General features: G+C 46.0%; 2 protein-coding genes across 2 annotated transcripts; both read left to right on the top strand.

Annotated features, from left to right (window-relative positions):
* Positions 1-2859: 2859 nt before the first annotated feature.
* On the top strand, positions 2860-7597 carry LOC119781516. The gene is made up of 9 exons (XM_038282004.1): positions 2860-2887; positions 2975-3515; positions 3636-3963; positions 4036-4400; positions 4604-5046; positions 5126-5332; positions 5683-6062; positions 6163-6668; positions 6748-7597. Exons 1-9 carry the CDS (start codon positions 2860-2862, stop codon positions 7394-7396), a joined length of 3447 nt encoding a protein of 1148 aa, XP_038137932.1. The 3' UTR covers positions 7397-7597.
* Positions 7598-14984: 7387 nt separating this feature from the next.
* On the top strand, positions 14985-16547 carry LOC119781517 (NGFI-A-binding protein 2-like). The gene is made up of 2 exons (XM_038282006.1): positions 14985-16040; positions 16145-16547. Exons 1-2 carry the CDS (start codon positions 15129-15131, stop codon positions 16280-16282), a joined length of 1050 nt encoding a protein of 349 aa, XP_038137934.1. The 5' UTR covers positions 14985-15128; the 3' UTR covers positions 16283-16547.
* Positions 16548-17157: the final 610 nt, after the last annotated feature.

The raw sequence follows: 17157 nt of genomic DNA, 5'->3' as shown, positions 1-17157 counted from the left end.
CTCCTCTGCCACTGTGTCTGCCCCCTCCTCTGCCCCTATGTCTGCCCCCTCCTCTGCCCCTATGTCTGCCCCCTCCTCTGCCACTGTGTCTGCCCCCTCCTCTGCCCCTATGTCTGCCCCCTCCTCTGCCACTGTGTCTGCCCCCTCCTCTGCCCCTGTGTCTGCCCCCTCCTCTGCCACTGTGTCTGCCCCCTCCTCTGCCACTGTGTCTGCCCCCTCCTCTGCCACTGTGTCTGCCCCCTCCTCTGCCCCTGTGTCTGCCCCCTCCTCTACCACTGTGTCAGGCAGTGAGGTACTCCAACGTGCGTCGTGTCCACGCAGCACTGTGCTCCTCCTGCAGCTTCTTGTAAAGCTGCGTGACACTGTTGCCCTGGGTCCTCTCCCGCATCATGATGACCACACGGTAGTCACATGAATACCTACAGACAGCAGAATGGGTCAATGTACTTACATTAAGGAAAAACCCAAGATTTTATGCTGTTTAGTATCAGCAGAGGCCCATTATAGGACAAAAAATATATATAATAGATATGTAATACCTGTTTGTCAGAATGGCAGGGAATTTTCTGCGGTGCCCAATGTCCAGCTGTCCCAGGATGTCCTCAGACCAGGCTGGACACTTCTTCTTGCACCTTTTGCACTCTAGATACTCAGTAGCCATGTCATACCACCCATCTATGTCCAGGACCTTACGCACAGTGCGGTAGAGGCCAGCAGCTGTCAGCTTGTGGTTACTACAGGCTGGCTGGATACAGACTAGGGCAATGGACCACAGCTTTAGCGGCATCCAGAGGAACAAAGGGCGGCAGAAGAAGACGTCAGGAGACGCCGGAGGCTGGGTAAAGAGGGTGGGGGGCTGGGGAGGGTACCACCAGAAGTTGGGATGTGGGATCAACTCTGGTTTCCCCGTTTTGGTGTTGGCCCTGAACAGGCTCTTCCTGATCCTGTCCTGCTGGAAGGAGGGGAGCTGCTCCTTCCAGCGTACAGGAAGCTCTGCAGGTGGCTGGAAGACAGGACCTGGAGCCCAGAGCACTGGAGGAGCAGGAGACGAAGCAGGAGATGGAGCTATGGCTGGAGCATCTGGAGTGAAAAAAGGACAATTAGTTTGTTGCTTTCAGGAAAATTGTCACAGCATGTCTTTTTCAGCACTGCTGGGTGGACAGCTACCAGGGTTATAACATTTAGTAAAATGCATGATGCTTAGTGGAGAGGCAATGTGACGATTAGAGGAGTTATGGATGGAAGAAGCGAAAATCTTTCAGATTTTCATCCGACCACCGCTTGGTGAAATATAAGACAGAGAGATGGAATCAGCCAAAGGTGAAGCAAAGCAGTGCAAACACTACAAGCACCTCTAACACAGAATATTTCAGCCACTTATACCAGGTGGGTGGGGGTGGCGGGGGGTTATGTGAGATGACAAGAAGGAGCTCTAACCAGTGATTAGGAGGATGAAATAAAATAAAAATATCCACGTACACCTTTAGATATCCTTTTTGGTTTGAGGACCGAATGTAGGCTGACACTGGATCAGTGCCACTTCTCTGTACAATAGTATACAAGAACAGTTTGTATTATTAAAGATATTACAAAATTATTTGTTACAGATTGTTTAGGATTTCCATACCTTGAGGAAGTTGTTCCTCAGCCTGTGAGGCCACAGCCATCATCTCCTGGTCATCTTCCTCCTCAAAGAAATCCCCAGCAGCATCTGTGAAATAATACAAAACTAAGCACAACACGCCATCATCATACATGTGAGGATTAGCTGAAGCTCACCACAGGTAAAGAGCTGTCTCCTAGCAGCAGGTGCAGTCAGAGGCGGAGGACCGGGTTTAGCTGGGGACATAATTTTTTTTGCCAGCTGTGATGGTGACAGATGCTTCCCCCTTACCAACAGGGCCTTTACACTGGCCGCCATCAGTGGTCTGCTATGTGTGGAAGCAGGTGAAGGAGGAACAGTAGCAGAGGAGGGGGCAGACACAGGGGCAGAGGAGGGGGCAGACATAGGGGCAGAGGAGGGGGCAGACACAGGGGCAGAGGAGGGGGCAGACATAGGGGCAGAGGAGGGGGCAGAGGAGGGGGCAGACACAGGGGCAGAGGAGGGGGCAGACACAGGGGCAGAGGAGGGGGCAGACATAGGGGCAGAGGAGGGGGCAGACACAGGGGCAGAGGAGGGGGCAGACACAGTGGCAGAGGAGGGGGCAGACACAGGGGCAGAGGAGGGGGCAGACACAGTGGCAGAGGAGGGGGCAGACATAGGGGCAGAGGAGGGGGCAGACACAGGGGCAGAGGAGGGGGCAGACACAGTGGCAGAGGAGGGGGCAGACACAGTGGCAGAGGAGGGGGCAGACATAGGGGCAGAGGAGGGGGCAGACATAGGGGCAGAGGAGGGGGCAGACACAGTGGCAGAGGAGGGGGCAGACACAGGGGCAGAGGAGGGGGCAGACATAGGGGCAGAGGAGGGGGCAGACACAGGGGCAGAGGAGGGGGCAGACACAGTGGCAGAGGAGGGGGCAGACACAGGGGCAGAGGAGGGGGCAGACACAGTGGCAGAGGAGGGGGCAGACACAGTGGCAGAGGAGGGGGCAGACACAGTGGCAGAGGAGGGGGCAGACATAGGGGCAGAGGAGGGGGCAGACATAGGGGCAGAGGAGGGGGCAGACATAGGGGCAGAGGAGGGGGCAGACACAGGGGCAGAGGAGGGGGCAGACATAGGGGCAGAGGAGGGGGCAGACACAGGGGCAGAGGAGGGGGCAGACACAGTGGCAGAGGAGGGGTCGGATGAAAATCTGAAAGATTTTCGCTTCTTCCATCCATAACTCCTCTAATCGTCACATTGCCTCTCCACTAAGCATCATGCATTTTACTAAATGTTATAACCCTGGTAGCTGTCCACCCAGCAGTGCTGAAAAAGACATGCTGTGACAATTTTCCTGAAAGCAACAAACTAATTGTCCTTTTTTCACTCCAGATGCTCCAGCCATAGCTCCATCTCCTGCTTCGTCTCCTGCTCCTCCAGTGCTCTGGGCTCCAGGTCCTGTCTTCCAGCCACCTGCAGAGCTTCCTGTACGCTGGAAGGAGCAGCTCCCCTCCTTCCAGCAGGACAGGATCAGGAAGAGCCTGTTCAGGGCCAACACCAAAACGGGGAAACCAGAGTTGATCCCACATCCCAACTTCTGGTGGTACCCTCCCCAGCCCCCCACCCTCTTTACCCAGCCTCCGGCGTCTCCTGACGTCTTCTTCTGCCGCCCTTTGTTCCTCTGGATGCCGCTAAAGCTGTGGTCCATTGCCCTAGTCTGTATCCAGCCAGCCTGTAGTAACCACAAGCTGACAGCTGCTGGCCTCTACCGCACTGTGCGTAAGGTCCTGGACATAGATGGGTGGTATGACATGGCTACTGAGTATCTAGAGTGCAAAAGGTGCAAGAAGAAGTGTCCAGCCTGGTCTGAGGACATCCTGGGACAGCTGGACATTGGGCACCGCAGAAAATTCCCTGCCATTCTGACAAACAGGTATTACATATCTATTATATATATTTTTTGTCCTATAATGGGCCTCTGCTGATACTAAACAGCATAAAATCTTGGGTTTTTCCTTAATGTAAGTACATTGACCCATTCTGCTGTCTGTAGGTATTCATGTGACTACCGTGTGGTCATCATGATGCGGGAGAGGACCCAGGGCAACAGTGTCACGCAGCTTTACAAGAAGCTGCAGGAGGAGCACAGTGCTGCGTGGACACGACGCACGTTGGAGTACCTCACTGCCTGCGAGCCCTTCGTCGACTCCACCATCATTGAGCCTCCAGTGTTCTCTGCCCCGCCGCCGCTCCCGCCCCTTCCTAAACCCAAGTGGCTTCTGTCTGTGTATGCCAGGGACGTCCTGTCACGGCTACCTGAGGTCAAGGCCAAAATAACTTCGGTATTTGGCTCTGTCCTTAAGATGGACTCCACCAAAAAGGTAAAAAAAATAGCCCAAATTATTCTCAGTGTTTTTATTTTAAGTCTTATTAACTGTGTTGGTTTTTCTTAGGTTACCAAAAAACTGGCTGGTGCAGCTGCCAACACTGCCGGCTGGTGTACAAATGTGGCCAATGAGCACGGCCAGGTTCTGGTGTCTGTGCTGACCGCCGCAGAGGGGCATGGACTGTGGCCCATGGCAGCGGGTCTCATGAGGAGGTACAGAGAGGCAGGAGTGCCACCGCCTGTCATCATGTATGTGGACCGGGACTGCTGCAGCCAGCACGCACAAAGACAGTCGCAGGTCAGGGCCATGTTTTCTGAGTGGAATGAGCTCATAGTGCGCCTGGACATCTGGCACTTCATGCGCCGTTTTGCAGCAGGAGTCATCACTGAGGCTCATCAGCTCTACGGCACCTTCATGGCTCGGCTGTCGAGGTAAACAGTCATCCTGCTTGTATATTTAGTAGTCATTTTTCAGGTTAATAGAAAAGATTAAATTGAGGACATTTGTATAGCATTTAACTTAATTAAAAGAAACGTACAAAGCAAATATAACTGTTCACCTGAATTGCAAATAAAGTTAAAGTTTTTTTTTTTTTTAAGTAATTCAGAGAATGTTGTCAGAATAAACATTCCAGGTGTATTTTTGAGCTGGACCCAGAAGATGCTGCTGCTCTTCGTTTGGCAAAACGGGGGGAGCTTCTGGCCAGAGGAGTCGGTCCAGTCTCTGAAACAGCCCTGGACCAAATGATCAACAGGAAGGAGTTGGCTCTGCATTGCCGGAAGAGGACAAGGGGGCTGGAGGAGACGGCGAGGAGGATAAAGGCCCTAATAGATGAGATGGACAGTGAGAAGGGGAAGGACACTCTGGGAGTACCATTGCTGGACCACGAGCGCATCCAGCAGGTGTGGAAAGACCAGGAGAGACACATCGCCTGTATTCAGGACCCAGAAGGCTTCCCTCTGTACCTGAAGACGGGGACGCTGAAGAAGGGTGGCGTGGAGCTCTGCTGCTACCGCTGTGCTCGTGGCTCCACCTCCTTAGAGTCCTTCCACCTCCATCTCAACCGTTTCATCCCAGGTGGGTGGTCACAGTTTTAATTTAGTTTTGATGTTCTTTTGAACAGAGTATTTCAATTTTGATTGTGATTAACCTGCAGGGACCAGTGCCAGCGACGCTCACTTCCAGGCCTACCTGCTGGAAGGTCTGATGCGCTGGAACCAGGACCGGATGGAGGAGGCGGTCAGGGGGAACTCTGAGCTGAGGACCTACAGCTGTGCTGAAAGGGAGGCCATGGACCGACTCAGCCGTAAGGTCCTGAAGATGTCGTTGGACGAGCGCTACCAACCTCCGGGGGCGTACACAGGCAAGAAGGATTCATGTCAGCTCAGATTTGTTAACAATAACGAAATCCATAATGGATTTTCTAATGATGATGTCTTTCAACAAACCTTTATCATTGATATGAAAGTACTAAAGTAACATGCTAGTAGTAAAAGTATCGGACTGAAATAGTACATCAAGTACTAAGTACTTTAAAAGTATTTTATAAATAGACATTTAAAAGTATATCCTACTGTATTTTATGAAGATTTTTTTAATATTCAGATTAATAATTATGAAAGACAGTAACTAAGTCAGGTCAATAGAGTATTCAACTAAGGTTAGATTCTTCACTAATATTTTTGTATTTTGTTTTCCTGTGTTCTTCCACAGGGGAGCTTCTAGGATTGGAGTACCTCTACAGCCAGTCTGGTCAGTCCCTGACTGTCGTGGAAGACCCAGAGGAAGAGGATCGACTGGTCGAGCAGATGGATGATGGGGCTGTTGAAGATGAAGGCTTTGTGGAGGAGGAATCTGAGGACCTTACCATCCCCATCCTCTATGACTCCTCAGAGACTGTGCCGGTCCACAGCAGCATCCTACAGCCCTACAGCCCCTCTTCCTCTGCACCACCCTCACCACAGCCATCCACCTCGAGTCAAGGACTGACTCCTCTGCTCCAGTCCTCTGAGCCTCCTCTGCCTCCTGCACAGCCAAGTGGAGCCTCTGATCCTGCAACATCAGCTGGCTCCATTGCTGCAGACCAGCCTCCTGTTAGTAGTCTACTCATTATCTACAGCTCCATATATATGTCTGTGCTCTGACACTCTGATTTTTGACATGCTGTGTTTGTGTTCTAATGCTTCCTTGTAGGCTGCAGTTCTTGGACCTGATGGCATCCCTGGCTGGGATAAGGTGCAGGATTTGGCAGAGTACCTGGTGTCCCTCCGTCAGGCTCTCTACCTGGACCAGCAGCAGGTCACAGAGGTCATCCGCCTGTGGTCTGCCCTACCTGATGGGGACAAGAGCAGGATCAGCTATCAGCCCAGACACCAAACTAAGCTGGCACATGGTCGCTTCAAGGCCCCTAAGAACACCAGAGTGACCCCAGGAGTGGAAAGTGTGAAGAGGTGCCTGATTGGCCACCCAGGGGGTCCAGCCCAGTGGCCCAGCACAAGTCGCTTAGTGGAGGCCATATGCATCAAGCTGTGCTCATTGCACAGGTCTCCAACTAAGAAGGCTGGTGTCCGGCTTCCTCGGTGGACCAAGGTTCTGGGTGACTACCACCACATCAGAGACCTGGTGCTAAACTGCCACTCTCTGATGGAGGCCACCTCTCTGCAGCTGTTCCTCCTGAACCAGAGGACCCTTACCCAGTGGTAAGCACAAATAGTTTGACAAAACATCTGAAACAAAGATGTTGCAGTAAATGATAATGACAACAACTTCTGATTGCAGGTTTAATAAAAGGGAGAGCAGCCAGGAGATAAGTGACCTCACCCAGGGCCTTGCTGCAGAAGGTGGCATCGCTGTGGCTGGATCGCAGCTTCCTGCTCCACGAGAAAAGCTGTACCAAGCTCCTTCCACCTCAGGGCTCCAGCACGAGTTTGTCCTCCCCCCAAACAGAGCAGGACAGGCTCCTAAACTGCGCCCAGGCAGACGACCAGCCAGTGCCAAGGTGGTGCAGCACATTGCCCCAGCAGCTCCTCCTCTCCCAGCTCCTATGGCACCACTGCAGTTCTTACTGGTGAACCCTGGATCAACGATGATGGCAGCAGGCGCTGGTCACCCCTCTGCTGCTCCTATAGTGGTTCTACCTGCCACACCAGTGGCTCCTGCACCCACACCCTCTGTGTCCCGCTCTACCCAGAAGAACAGGCGGCGCAGGGCAGAGGAGGAGGCTGCTGGGACTAGCAAAAGACAATATGTCAGAGAGGTGGCCTTCAATAAGTGCAGCACATGTGGGCAGCCCAAAATTAAAGAATTTGGACACAGCCGCTTTGGAAGTGCCACTTTCTGCCCCAGAAACTCTGGGGGCAAATCTTTAGAGGAGTGGCTGAGTGAACAGCGTCAGCTTAAGAGGCCACAGAACCCCCCACCCCCATGATCTGGATCTATATCCTAGATCAATAATACCATGTAAATAATCCTCCCTTATTAGTGAACTTTTCTTTATTTTTTTATTATGTCATGTTTTCCTTTCATTTATTATTTATCAATAATTGGTGTTATATTTTCTATTAGATTGGTTGTTTATATAATAGAAGTATGTTGTCTTCTTTATTATGTCTTTGTGAATAAATGCTGTGCTCATGTTATGAATGGTTGCTCTGCTTTTGCTTTGAATAGAATAGATTAGAAAATCTGTTTGTTGTCCCACAGTGGGGAAATTCTGGTGTTTACAGCAGCAACAATATTATAGAAAAAATGGTCACATAACTTAGAAAGCTTACAGCTTTCATAGCATAGGTCACATAGCTTAGAAAGTGTATAATAATAACATAATAGTGAAGGGTTAAAAAGAGGTCAGGGCAGGTGCAGCTCCTCACACTCACTTTGATGACCTCTGGGATTTTATGACCCAATAAAGCTCAGCCTCAAAGGCAGTATTGCAGTTACACTGTTGTTGCATTGATGTAAGCTAGTAGGTATATATACAGGTAAAATAAGTGTTATCTTACAGTTGTTTATTCACCCACTTATTATTTAAGTATAATTGAAACCTGTATACCTGACTAAATTATTCAATTATTTCTTAATAAAAAAATAAACCTGACACAAACTATTAACTATCATATAAAAATAGTATTATTGTGAATGTTTCAGTACGTTTCCATAACAGCAGAAATATATTACTCTAAGAAGAAAACTCTGCCATAGTTTTAATTCTATGGATGAAAGAATTTACGTCCTGGGAGGGTCTATTTAAAGCGGCGGAGGAACAACGTAGACTGAAATACGGTTCGCGGGTTCGAGACTACCTTCCGAAAAACACTTTGTTTTTAATCTAAGAAGAAAATATGCTAAAAATCCCTCTAACCTCCTTATAGCAGTTCTGCGTGAAAAATCGCACATTTTTGCGCATTCCACGTCTTTTTTCTTGGTGCGGGGGGGGCTCAATTATCGGGCCCCAGCCTTTGCGCAGCAGGTTGCAGCTCAGGTGAGCTATTAGGGTCAGGGGTTCAGAGCAGATGAAAATCCTTTTGTGTTGTTTTCCCCAGATTTTAACCCATCATTTCCATCCGGTTGCTGTGTCGGTGTGTGTGCATTGGGGGGTGGGGGGAGATTGATGCTTGAAGCAGGCTGTCTTTCTCCGGCGGGCTGATGGGAGGGGGGGCATCTCCTCCAGGTCTGAATTCTGAGCGGCTCCGATCAGGGAGTCCATGTTTGATGGGCAGGGAGTAAAAAAAAAAAAACAATGATTAGTTTAAGTTTCAATATTTCAAATGAATAATAATAATTAAAAAAAATAAAATAAAGTTGTTCATCTTTACCATATAAAAGAAGAAGCCTTTTCAGGAAAGGAATGTCATCTCGTCAGTCACCCCACTTCATCCTTCAGTCACTTTAAGTCACGTTCCCCTCTCGTCACAAACTTTTCTCATCTAATTTTCTCAAATTTTGTTTTTATCATCAACCTTACTTTTCTCTATTTAATTTTGTATGTTTTCTTTATTTAATTTTAGGTTAATTCCTCCATTTTATTCTATTTTAAGTTTTTAAACTTTTAATTTGACCTTCTTTTTCCATTTTTTTTTTTTTTTTTTTCAAAATCTGTAAATTTCTTACCTTACCTTCTTTTTAGCCTCTAACTTCTCATGATATTTGTTTATCTTAACTTTCATTAAAAGAACCCTACTTTCTTTGCAATTGATCAAAAATTTCTCCTTGGGCAGTTGACAATTCCCCGGAACCTTGCCTTTTGTTCTACTACCATACTGTAGAACAGCAGAACCTTTCCCATTATCTACAGGTACTTTAACTCTGCCCGATACACACCAACCCTATGGTGCCAACCTGGATAACTGGGGGGGATCCCACTCTAGATTACCGACGTCTCAGTAAAATTAAATGCCTTCTGGTGGCACCTACAACCTTCCTCTCACCCTTAGAGAGAGCCTCACGTTCCTATGCCAGGTCTTTTGGTTCACAGGTGGAACAAAAACCTGAATTGCCTTTCTGCTCCCCCAAAAAGGAAAATTATCTGTTATTTCATATGTATAATCTTTAGCATTTTACAAATTTTAGTGCATTAAAATGATTAACCTATTAATTAGTTTCTTGCTAGATTATAATTTTAATGGAGAAGAAGAGGACTTTGTTTGAACAAATTTTCCAGTATTTGATTTCTAATTATCTTTAAATCTGTAAACAACCTGTTGTTTTGTGATTTAGTTTTTGAAATTTAATTTAAACTGTGCCGACAAAAGATCATCTCACCGTCTCAAAAAAAAAATGGTTGGTTTTGATCCTCCTGCTGACCTCCAGGGACCTCGATGCCAGAAGTCCTCACTCCCTTAACCTTCTAACCGGGGTATTGAGGCTGGAAGACTGCTTCCTCCAGGTGGTACCTGACACTCCTGAAAATCGCTGTCCTCAGAAAAAATCAGTCAAAGAGAACTGCCTTGACAACGCCAAATTGTCGTGGGAAAAAAGTATCAACTATTCATCCTAGTTAAATAAACGGAGATCGATGGATTTCACTCAGTCGGCACATTTATTAATCATCTTTGCAAAGAGAGAACAGTCATCATGGCACAAACCCCAAAAAGGTGACTGAAGACTGATGAAACTCGCATTTTTCGGCTTTGACAAAAAGTTTGTTCTCCAGTAATCTTTGTAACACCAGGCAAACATGTTTCTTATGCTCAGAAAGATTCTTAGAATAAATGAGTATGTCATCAATGTAGACGAAAACGAACACATTCAAAAAGTCTCTGAGAACGTCATTTACCAAGACTTGAAAACATGCAGGGGCATTAGTTAGACCAAAAGGCATGACCAAATATTCAAACTGGCCCAAGGGAGTCTTAAAGGCTGTCTTCCACTCATCTCCATCTCGAATCCTGAGAAGGTGATAAGCGTTCCTTAAATCGAGCTTGGTGAATACAGTAGCCCCTTGTACAGGTTCAAAAGCTGAAGCGAGTAATGGGAGTGGCTACTTATTTTTAACTGTTATTTGGTTCAAGCCTCTGTAGTCGATACAAGGTCTTAGTGAACCATCCTTCTTGCCGACGAGAAAGAACCCTGCACCCAACGGAGAAGAAGATGGACGAATTATTCCAGCAGCTAATGACTCATTGATATATTTCTCCATAGTTTCTCGTTCAGGTTTGGAGATATTATAAAGTCTACTGCTGGGTAGAGGGGCTCCTGGTAATAGCTCAATCGCACAGTCATATGGTCTGTGAGGTGGAAGGGACGTAGCACTGACCTTACTGAAGACAGGAGCCAAATCATGGTACTCGGAAGGGACAGAAGTAAGGTCAGGAGAGTCCATCTCCCCCCCACCTCTAGGAGACCTCACAGCGGGAGCTGCCGAACACAAAGAGGCTGGGTTAGAGGGACTGTTTCTATTTGAAGCTGCTGGACAAGATAGGAGTCAATTAAATTCCGTTCACAGCCTGAATCGATGAAAGCAGACAGAGTGAGGTTCTGATCAGAGAAAAATAAAGTGGCCGGGAGCATCAGACGAGGAGATTTTTCAGAGTTTACATGGCCCGACAGACTCCTCAGAACCTCTGACGGGCCCCGGCTTTTGATTTAGCTGGGCATGAAGCGATGAAATGACCACTCTCACCACAGTAGATACACAGTTTGCTCAAAAAACGTCTTTGTCTTTCCTCAGGAGTTAGCCTAGTATGACCAACCTGCATGGGTTCGGCTTCCGTCTCTCCAGCATGAGAGGCCTGAACAGGCAGAGGGAGAGAGTGGGTTTTAGGTCTGGGCTTGGAAAAATGTTCTGTGGGAGCAGAAAAAACAGTCACATTATTGGAAGCTGGGGCAGAGGCAAAAGAACCTTGATTCCTTGATTTGGAGCCGTTTCTAGCTCGGATCCTGTTATCCAGCCTAATTGGCAGGCGGATTAATTCTTCAAGTGTTGCAGGTTCGTCGAGGGTCGCTAGTTCATCTTTGATGCTTTCGTTCAAAGCCATGAAATAAGCGCTTTTTAGAGCACTTTGATTCCATCCGGAAGCTGCAGCTTTGACCCGGAAGTTAATGGAGAAATCCGCTACCGAAGAATCTCCCTGTCTTAGGTTCAAAAGAGCACGAGAGTCAATGGTTTGATCAGTTTCTTGGTTAAATACTTGAGAGAATTCAGAAACAAAATCTGTGTATAGACAACTGAGGCTTTCTTCGGAGGCAAATCTTGCCTCAGCCCATTCCAGGGCTCTTCCAGTCAATTGGGACAGAATAAAAGTTATCTTCTTTTGATCAGTTGGAAAACTGCCAGGAGAGTTTTGGAAAATTAAACGACATTGAAACAAAAATCCTTTACAGTCCTTCATATTACCTGAAAACTTCTCAGGTAGACTTGGGCGGAACTCAGGTGATGACGTCACCGCCGGTGACCTCGGAGGCAGAACTGGACCCGGAAATGGTTGTGCTGCCGGCGTGGCATTAGCACTGCTCATGCAGTTAGCATAACTCTGAAGCATTTGATTATGATAATTGACCATGCAATGTAACTCACGGAGGGTTTGAGTTTGTCCCTGGATTTGAGCATCTTGCTCCTCCAACCGACGACGGAGGTGATCTGCTGGGCCTAGTGTTTGGCTGCAGTGTTCTGTCATGATGGGTTTCAGAAAAGCCCAGTATGCAGAACACCACGGAAACGGATGAAAAGTTTAACAAGTTTTATTGATCACAAGCACATGAAATAAACACAGGAACTGGTTCAGGCCTGGGGGCTGGTTCACTGGAGTCTGTGTGGATGACAGTTCAGTTAGCTTGGAAGCAGTTGAGTTTGAGAGTTTCAGGTTTATACCTTGAGAAGTCCGGGTTTGGCTTTGAGAGAGGAACTGTTGGGTCCAGAGACTGTTTAGTTCAGCAGAGTCCAATAACCGCTTCAGCATCTTACTTCTAACGTGAGGGCAGACCTTGGCTTTGGGTTTCCAGCTCTTAGTCCAGAGCTGCATGGGTATCCAGAGAAGAGTCTTCAGGTTTGGCTCAGAGGGCAGGCTCGGCAGGTTAAGCTCATCCAGAGCTCACAAGGGAAAAACTGGATTCCTGAAAGCAGAGACAAAGGATTAGAATCCTATCAGGACTCAAGAGCAACAAAGGTTCTCAGAAGATGCTAGGCTCAGGTGCTAACCAAACTGGATTTAACACTGCGGCGTTGAGGCAAGGTCTGAAGGCAGGTTAAATACTGTGGGTCCTCTAATGATGAGATGCGCCTCAGGTGTGTCAAAGGCTCAGCTCAGGAGGATCCATGGCGGACTCTGCTGGAGAAAGGTGGAACTACTCCAGATCCCAACATCTGCAAGTCATCTAGAAATCTTCACTGAAATCAGAGATAAATAACTACTTTAATAATAAGTAATCCATTGAATGTAGATATTAGTACATGCAAATATTAATTTTATTAATAAAAGTAGGTAAGTAATGACAATGAATAAGATGTTCGCCCCAGAACTCAAAACTGAAATAATTTTTTCCGCTACACCTTTAATTTAGACAGCATGGATGTTTAAATATATGCATCTATTTGTTAGTTTGTCTTTATTTAGAAAATAGGGATGTTTTGCTCCTTTATTTACCTGTTGGAACACATTGACCCTGAGGTTCTGGTGCCTATCCTCTTGGTTATTGCCTGGCCACCCTTTTTAAAATGTTCTAGCTACGCCTCTGGCTGCCATTAGAAGCTCTTTATAAATCCAGGATAAACACAGTGGAGTTTCTTTAAACTCTATATTTATATAAACTCCCTGACCATTTAAAGGCTGAAACCTTTAGTTTAGATTGACACGATAAAACTGTGGGAATCCCCCAAAGCCTCTGCATGAAGGAGCAGACGCATGAGGGTTCATTTGAAGCCCCCACTATACCTCCACCCACACCTCCAATTTAAAAGCCGATTGCTGTCGGCGATTGCTGTCTGATTGATATCCACACTGGGAGCAGACGTTTGTCAAAGAAGCTCAAATATTTCTAAAGCTCCATCTGAGACTTTAGGTTTCATTCCATCCATATTACCAAGATGTATTTGTGGCCTGATTTTACAAACTGAACTCACGTTATGTCACTCAGTGAACAGAAAAATGGATATAGAGTAAAAAAAACTTAAGAAAGCCAAACACATCCAGAAACATGTTTGACAAAAGATACAAACTGCATTATTCGACCCTGTAATCCATAAATATCCCATTAATCACTGAAACAGCTTTTCAGTTCTACAAGAAATCAGTAGTTTAGACCAAAGAAAAGCAAAAATATTTTTGCTATATAAATATATATTTAATCATAATTAACAAAATAAAGGACAATTCCCTAAAAGGAGTTCTAATTATTATTTTATTTGTGCTGTTAGTTTTCCTCCCAATATTTTACCTGTAGGCCAACACACCTGAACCCAGATCCCTTTCTTTCACATCAGTCTTCTTGTCACTGATTGTCTGTTACCTGGAATCTCAGCTTTGATAACTGCCACATTATCAAAAGTCATATTTTCAGGTTGGAACAACTGGTCGCCATGACAACGGTTTTGTAAACAGAAATTTTAGTGGTTCACTGCAACAACTTAATTGTTCCTGAGTTATCCTCACAAAGGACCTGGAAAGGTAAGAAAAAAAATCCTTTCTACAAAGATTTACTGTTGGCAAAGGAGAGGGGAAAATGCAGAGCTGCATGTTTTTGAGTAATACTTCCAAAACTTCTAGAGGGCAACAGCAAAGCTTCTTTTAAACAGTTGCCAGAGTCATTTAAATGTCTTACATTGGAAAAAATGAAGTCATTTTTCTTAATAAGTGCATATGTTCTCGGATTGAGGAGGTAAAAGAGACATTTTGCCAATGGAACAAGACAATTTATATTTAAAATAAGAAAACACAATTGCATTGTATTATTTCAATTCAGAGGCGTAGCCAGAAATTTTTATAAGGGTGTCCAGGCAATAACCAATGTAAATGTTCTGGTGCCTGTCCACCAGAACCTGAGGGTCAATCTACACTGTTCCAACAGGAACCACACAACGTCCATATTTCTAAAGAAAGACAAACTATAGTTTCTTACAGCCTTTGCTAACAAATAGATGCATAACATCCGTCTAGATAAACGGTATAGTGGATAAAATTCTTTCAGGTTTGACTTCTGGAGCGAACATCTTTTACATCCACATTACTTACCTACTTTTATTATTATCATTCTGCATTAAATTGATATATACAAGTACTTATATCTACATAAACATAAGGATATATATACTTAATTTAAGACATTTTTACTTACTTCTAGATGGTTTTTCCAGTGTAAATGTCCAGGACTTCTCTATCTGCAGCTTCACACTGTAAAAAAATATGATATATATATATTTTTATGATTTGTTCTTAAAATAAGTGCATTTTGTCTTGAAGAGGTAAGTGAGACACTTTGCCAATGGAACATGACAATTAACATTCAAAATAAGAAAAAGCAATTGCGTTGTCTTATTACAAGTGCATAGTATCTAATTATCTTATTTCAAGAGTTAAAAATACTAATTAAATTGGCAAATCATGCCTTTTGACTACTAAAATTAAGGGTAAATACATTTGATTTAAGACATTTTTACTTATTTCTAGGTGGTTTTTGCAGTGCATGTGCTTCCCGTCCCTTGGCTGACCTTTCCAGTGCAGTGCGCCATGTCTCTGCCACGCAACCTTGGGGAGTTGCAACTGTATCGGGTGCTGCAGAGGGCCAACCTGCTTGCCTACTACGAAACCTTCATCCAGCAGGGGAGAGACGACCTGCAGCAGCTCTGTGAGGCTGGTGAGGAGGAGTTCCTACATATTATGGCCCTGGTTGGCATGGTGACCAAGCCGCTGCATGTGCGTAGGCTGCAGAAGGCTCTCAGAGAGTGGGCAGTGAACCCTGCCCTTTTCAGCCAGCCTGTGGCTATTGTCCCTCTTAGGGGGATCCAGTTGTTCAAAGTTGAAGGGACTGGCTCCAGTGGGTCTGCAGGTGGGCCCAGAAAGGCTTTGAGCAACAGTCAGCCTGGTTCCCCCAGTGACAGAGAGGACCGGTCATGTCTCACCCCAATGCACAGTGGGAGTCCAAGAAGTCCCTGCTCCCAGGCCTCTCCACAGCCGCCAGAGACGCACTACAGGGAAAAACTCTCCCCGATGGACCTGACCTGGCTCAGCCCAGACCCCGATGGGAATGGTGCTCTTGCGTCTGCATCTGGAGCAGAGGAGGAGCCGCAAAGACCCCCTCTGCTGTCAGCAGGTCCTCCGGGTCCCTCCACGTCTCCGGTGCCCTCCACCTCCTTTGCCCTGGCACCCCTCTTAGCCTGGCCAGGGGGGCAGCTGGACGAGGAAACGACCAGGGCCGTGGTGGAGAGCGTGGACAGACTCTACAGAACCTTGCCCAGATCAGACCCTGCAGAGGTGAAGACTCTGCTAGGGATGAACAAGAAAATAGCGAAAACCGTCGGTCACATATTCAGAATGGGCTCCCAGGATCCAAACAAGGAGGAGGAGATCCGAAAATACAGCCTGATTTATGGTCGCTTTGACTCCAAGAGGAGAGAGGGCAAGCAGCTCACACACCATGAGGTAAAGTCACACAAAGAGGGGCAGCATTTATCCTGCATGAATGCCTGTTTCAAAGCATTCTTCAGACTTTTCATTCACTGTGATCTTTTTTCCCCCTTCTTTAGCTGATCACCAATGAAGCTGCTGCCCAGTTCTGCATAAGAGACAACGCTCTCCTGCTCAGACGGATGGAGCTCTTCTGTCTGGCTCGACAGGTGGCCAGGAAATGTGCCTACACCTCCACATTGAAAAACGCAAGGTGAGATCAGTGCACGCCGTGCAGCCTCTGACCGACGCTCCTCTTCACATCTATCAATGCCTACCATGCAAGGAATCGACACCCGGTGACACCTTTGTTGTAGCTTCCGACACTTTATGAGTCATTATCTTTATGCAGCATCCATAAATACATAGAAGTAGGTCTCTGATGTTGAAAGCTAGACTTGGTTAGCACATTTGATCAACCCCAAACACCTAAACCACATTTCAACCTCAGCAGACCTTTTTAGTCATATGTTCATCTTTCACTCTTCCAGAACTCAACCTTTACAGATGGAGAAGAACTTGGTATTTTTTTGTGCCTATATCTAAAAAAAAAATCAAATTTTGCTTAAATAGAACATGTCTGATTTCACAAAGAAGCTGAGTCATAATAAGATATCACAGAAAGTTATAGATCATGTGCTTATTTGGGCCATCTAAAAACAATTGGATAAAGAAATCTGTGGTAGATCACATTAATAGTTATCTCCAAACCAGTGCCGGCCCGAGCCTCTTGGGGGCCCCAAGCAGAATATGATTTGCCCCCCTCCCCTCCCACCATGCAAATTCACCTATGCTAGAGCATCATTGACACAGTTGTCACACTATAATGTTACAGAGAATATTATTTAAAAAATACAGTGAGGTTATGTATTAATACAAAATGAATACATAAAATACTTTACTCTTTTATTAAAATAAACTGTCACAAAACAAATCAAATATATTATTTTCAAAGGTGCAATATTTTAAATGAAACCAAAAGAGACAAACATTAATATAATAAAAATTTGATTGTTACAAAAAAGAAACTTAAATAATAAAAGCAAACAGAAGAAGAGCAAGTGTTTGTTATTAATGCTAATGACTGCAAGAT

This window comes from Cyprinodon tularosa, unplaced genomic scaffold, assembly GCF_016077235.1.
Source record: "Cyprinodon tularosa strain WSP-4 unplaced genomic scaffold, ASM1607723v1 ctg1786, whole genome shotgun sequence".
NCBI classification, from domain to species: domain Eukaryota; kingdom Metazoa; phylum Chordata; class Actinopteri; order Cyprinodontiformes; family Cyprinodontidae; genus Cyprinodon; species Cyprinodon tularosa.
The sequence above is the reverse complement of the archived record's forward strand: the minus strand, read 5'-3'. Positions and strand labels throughout refer to the sequence as shown.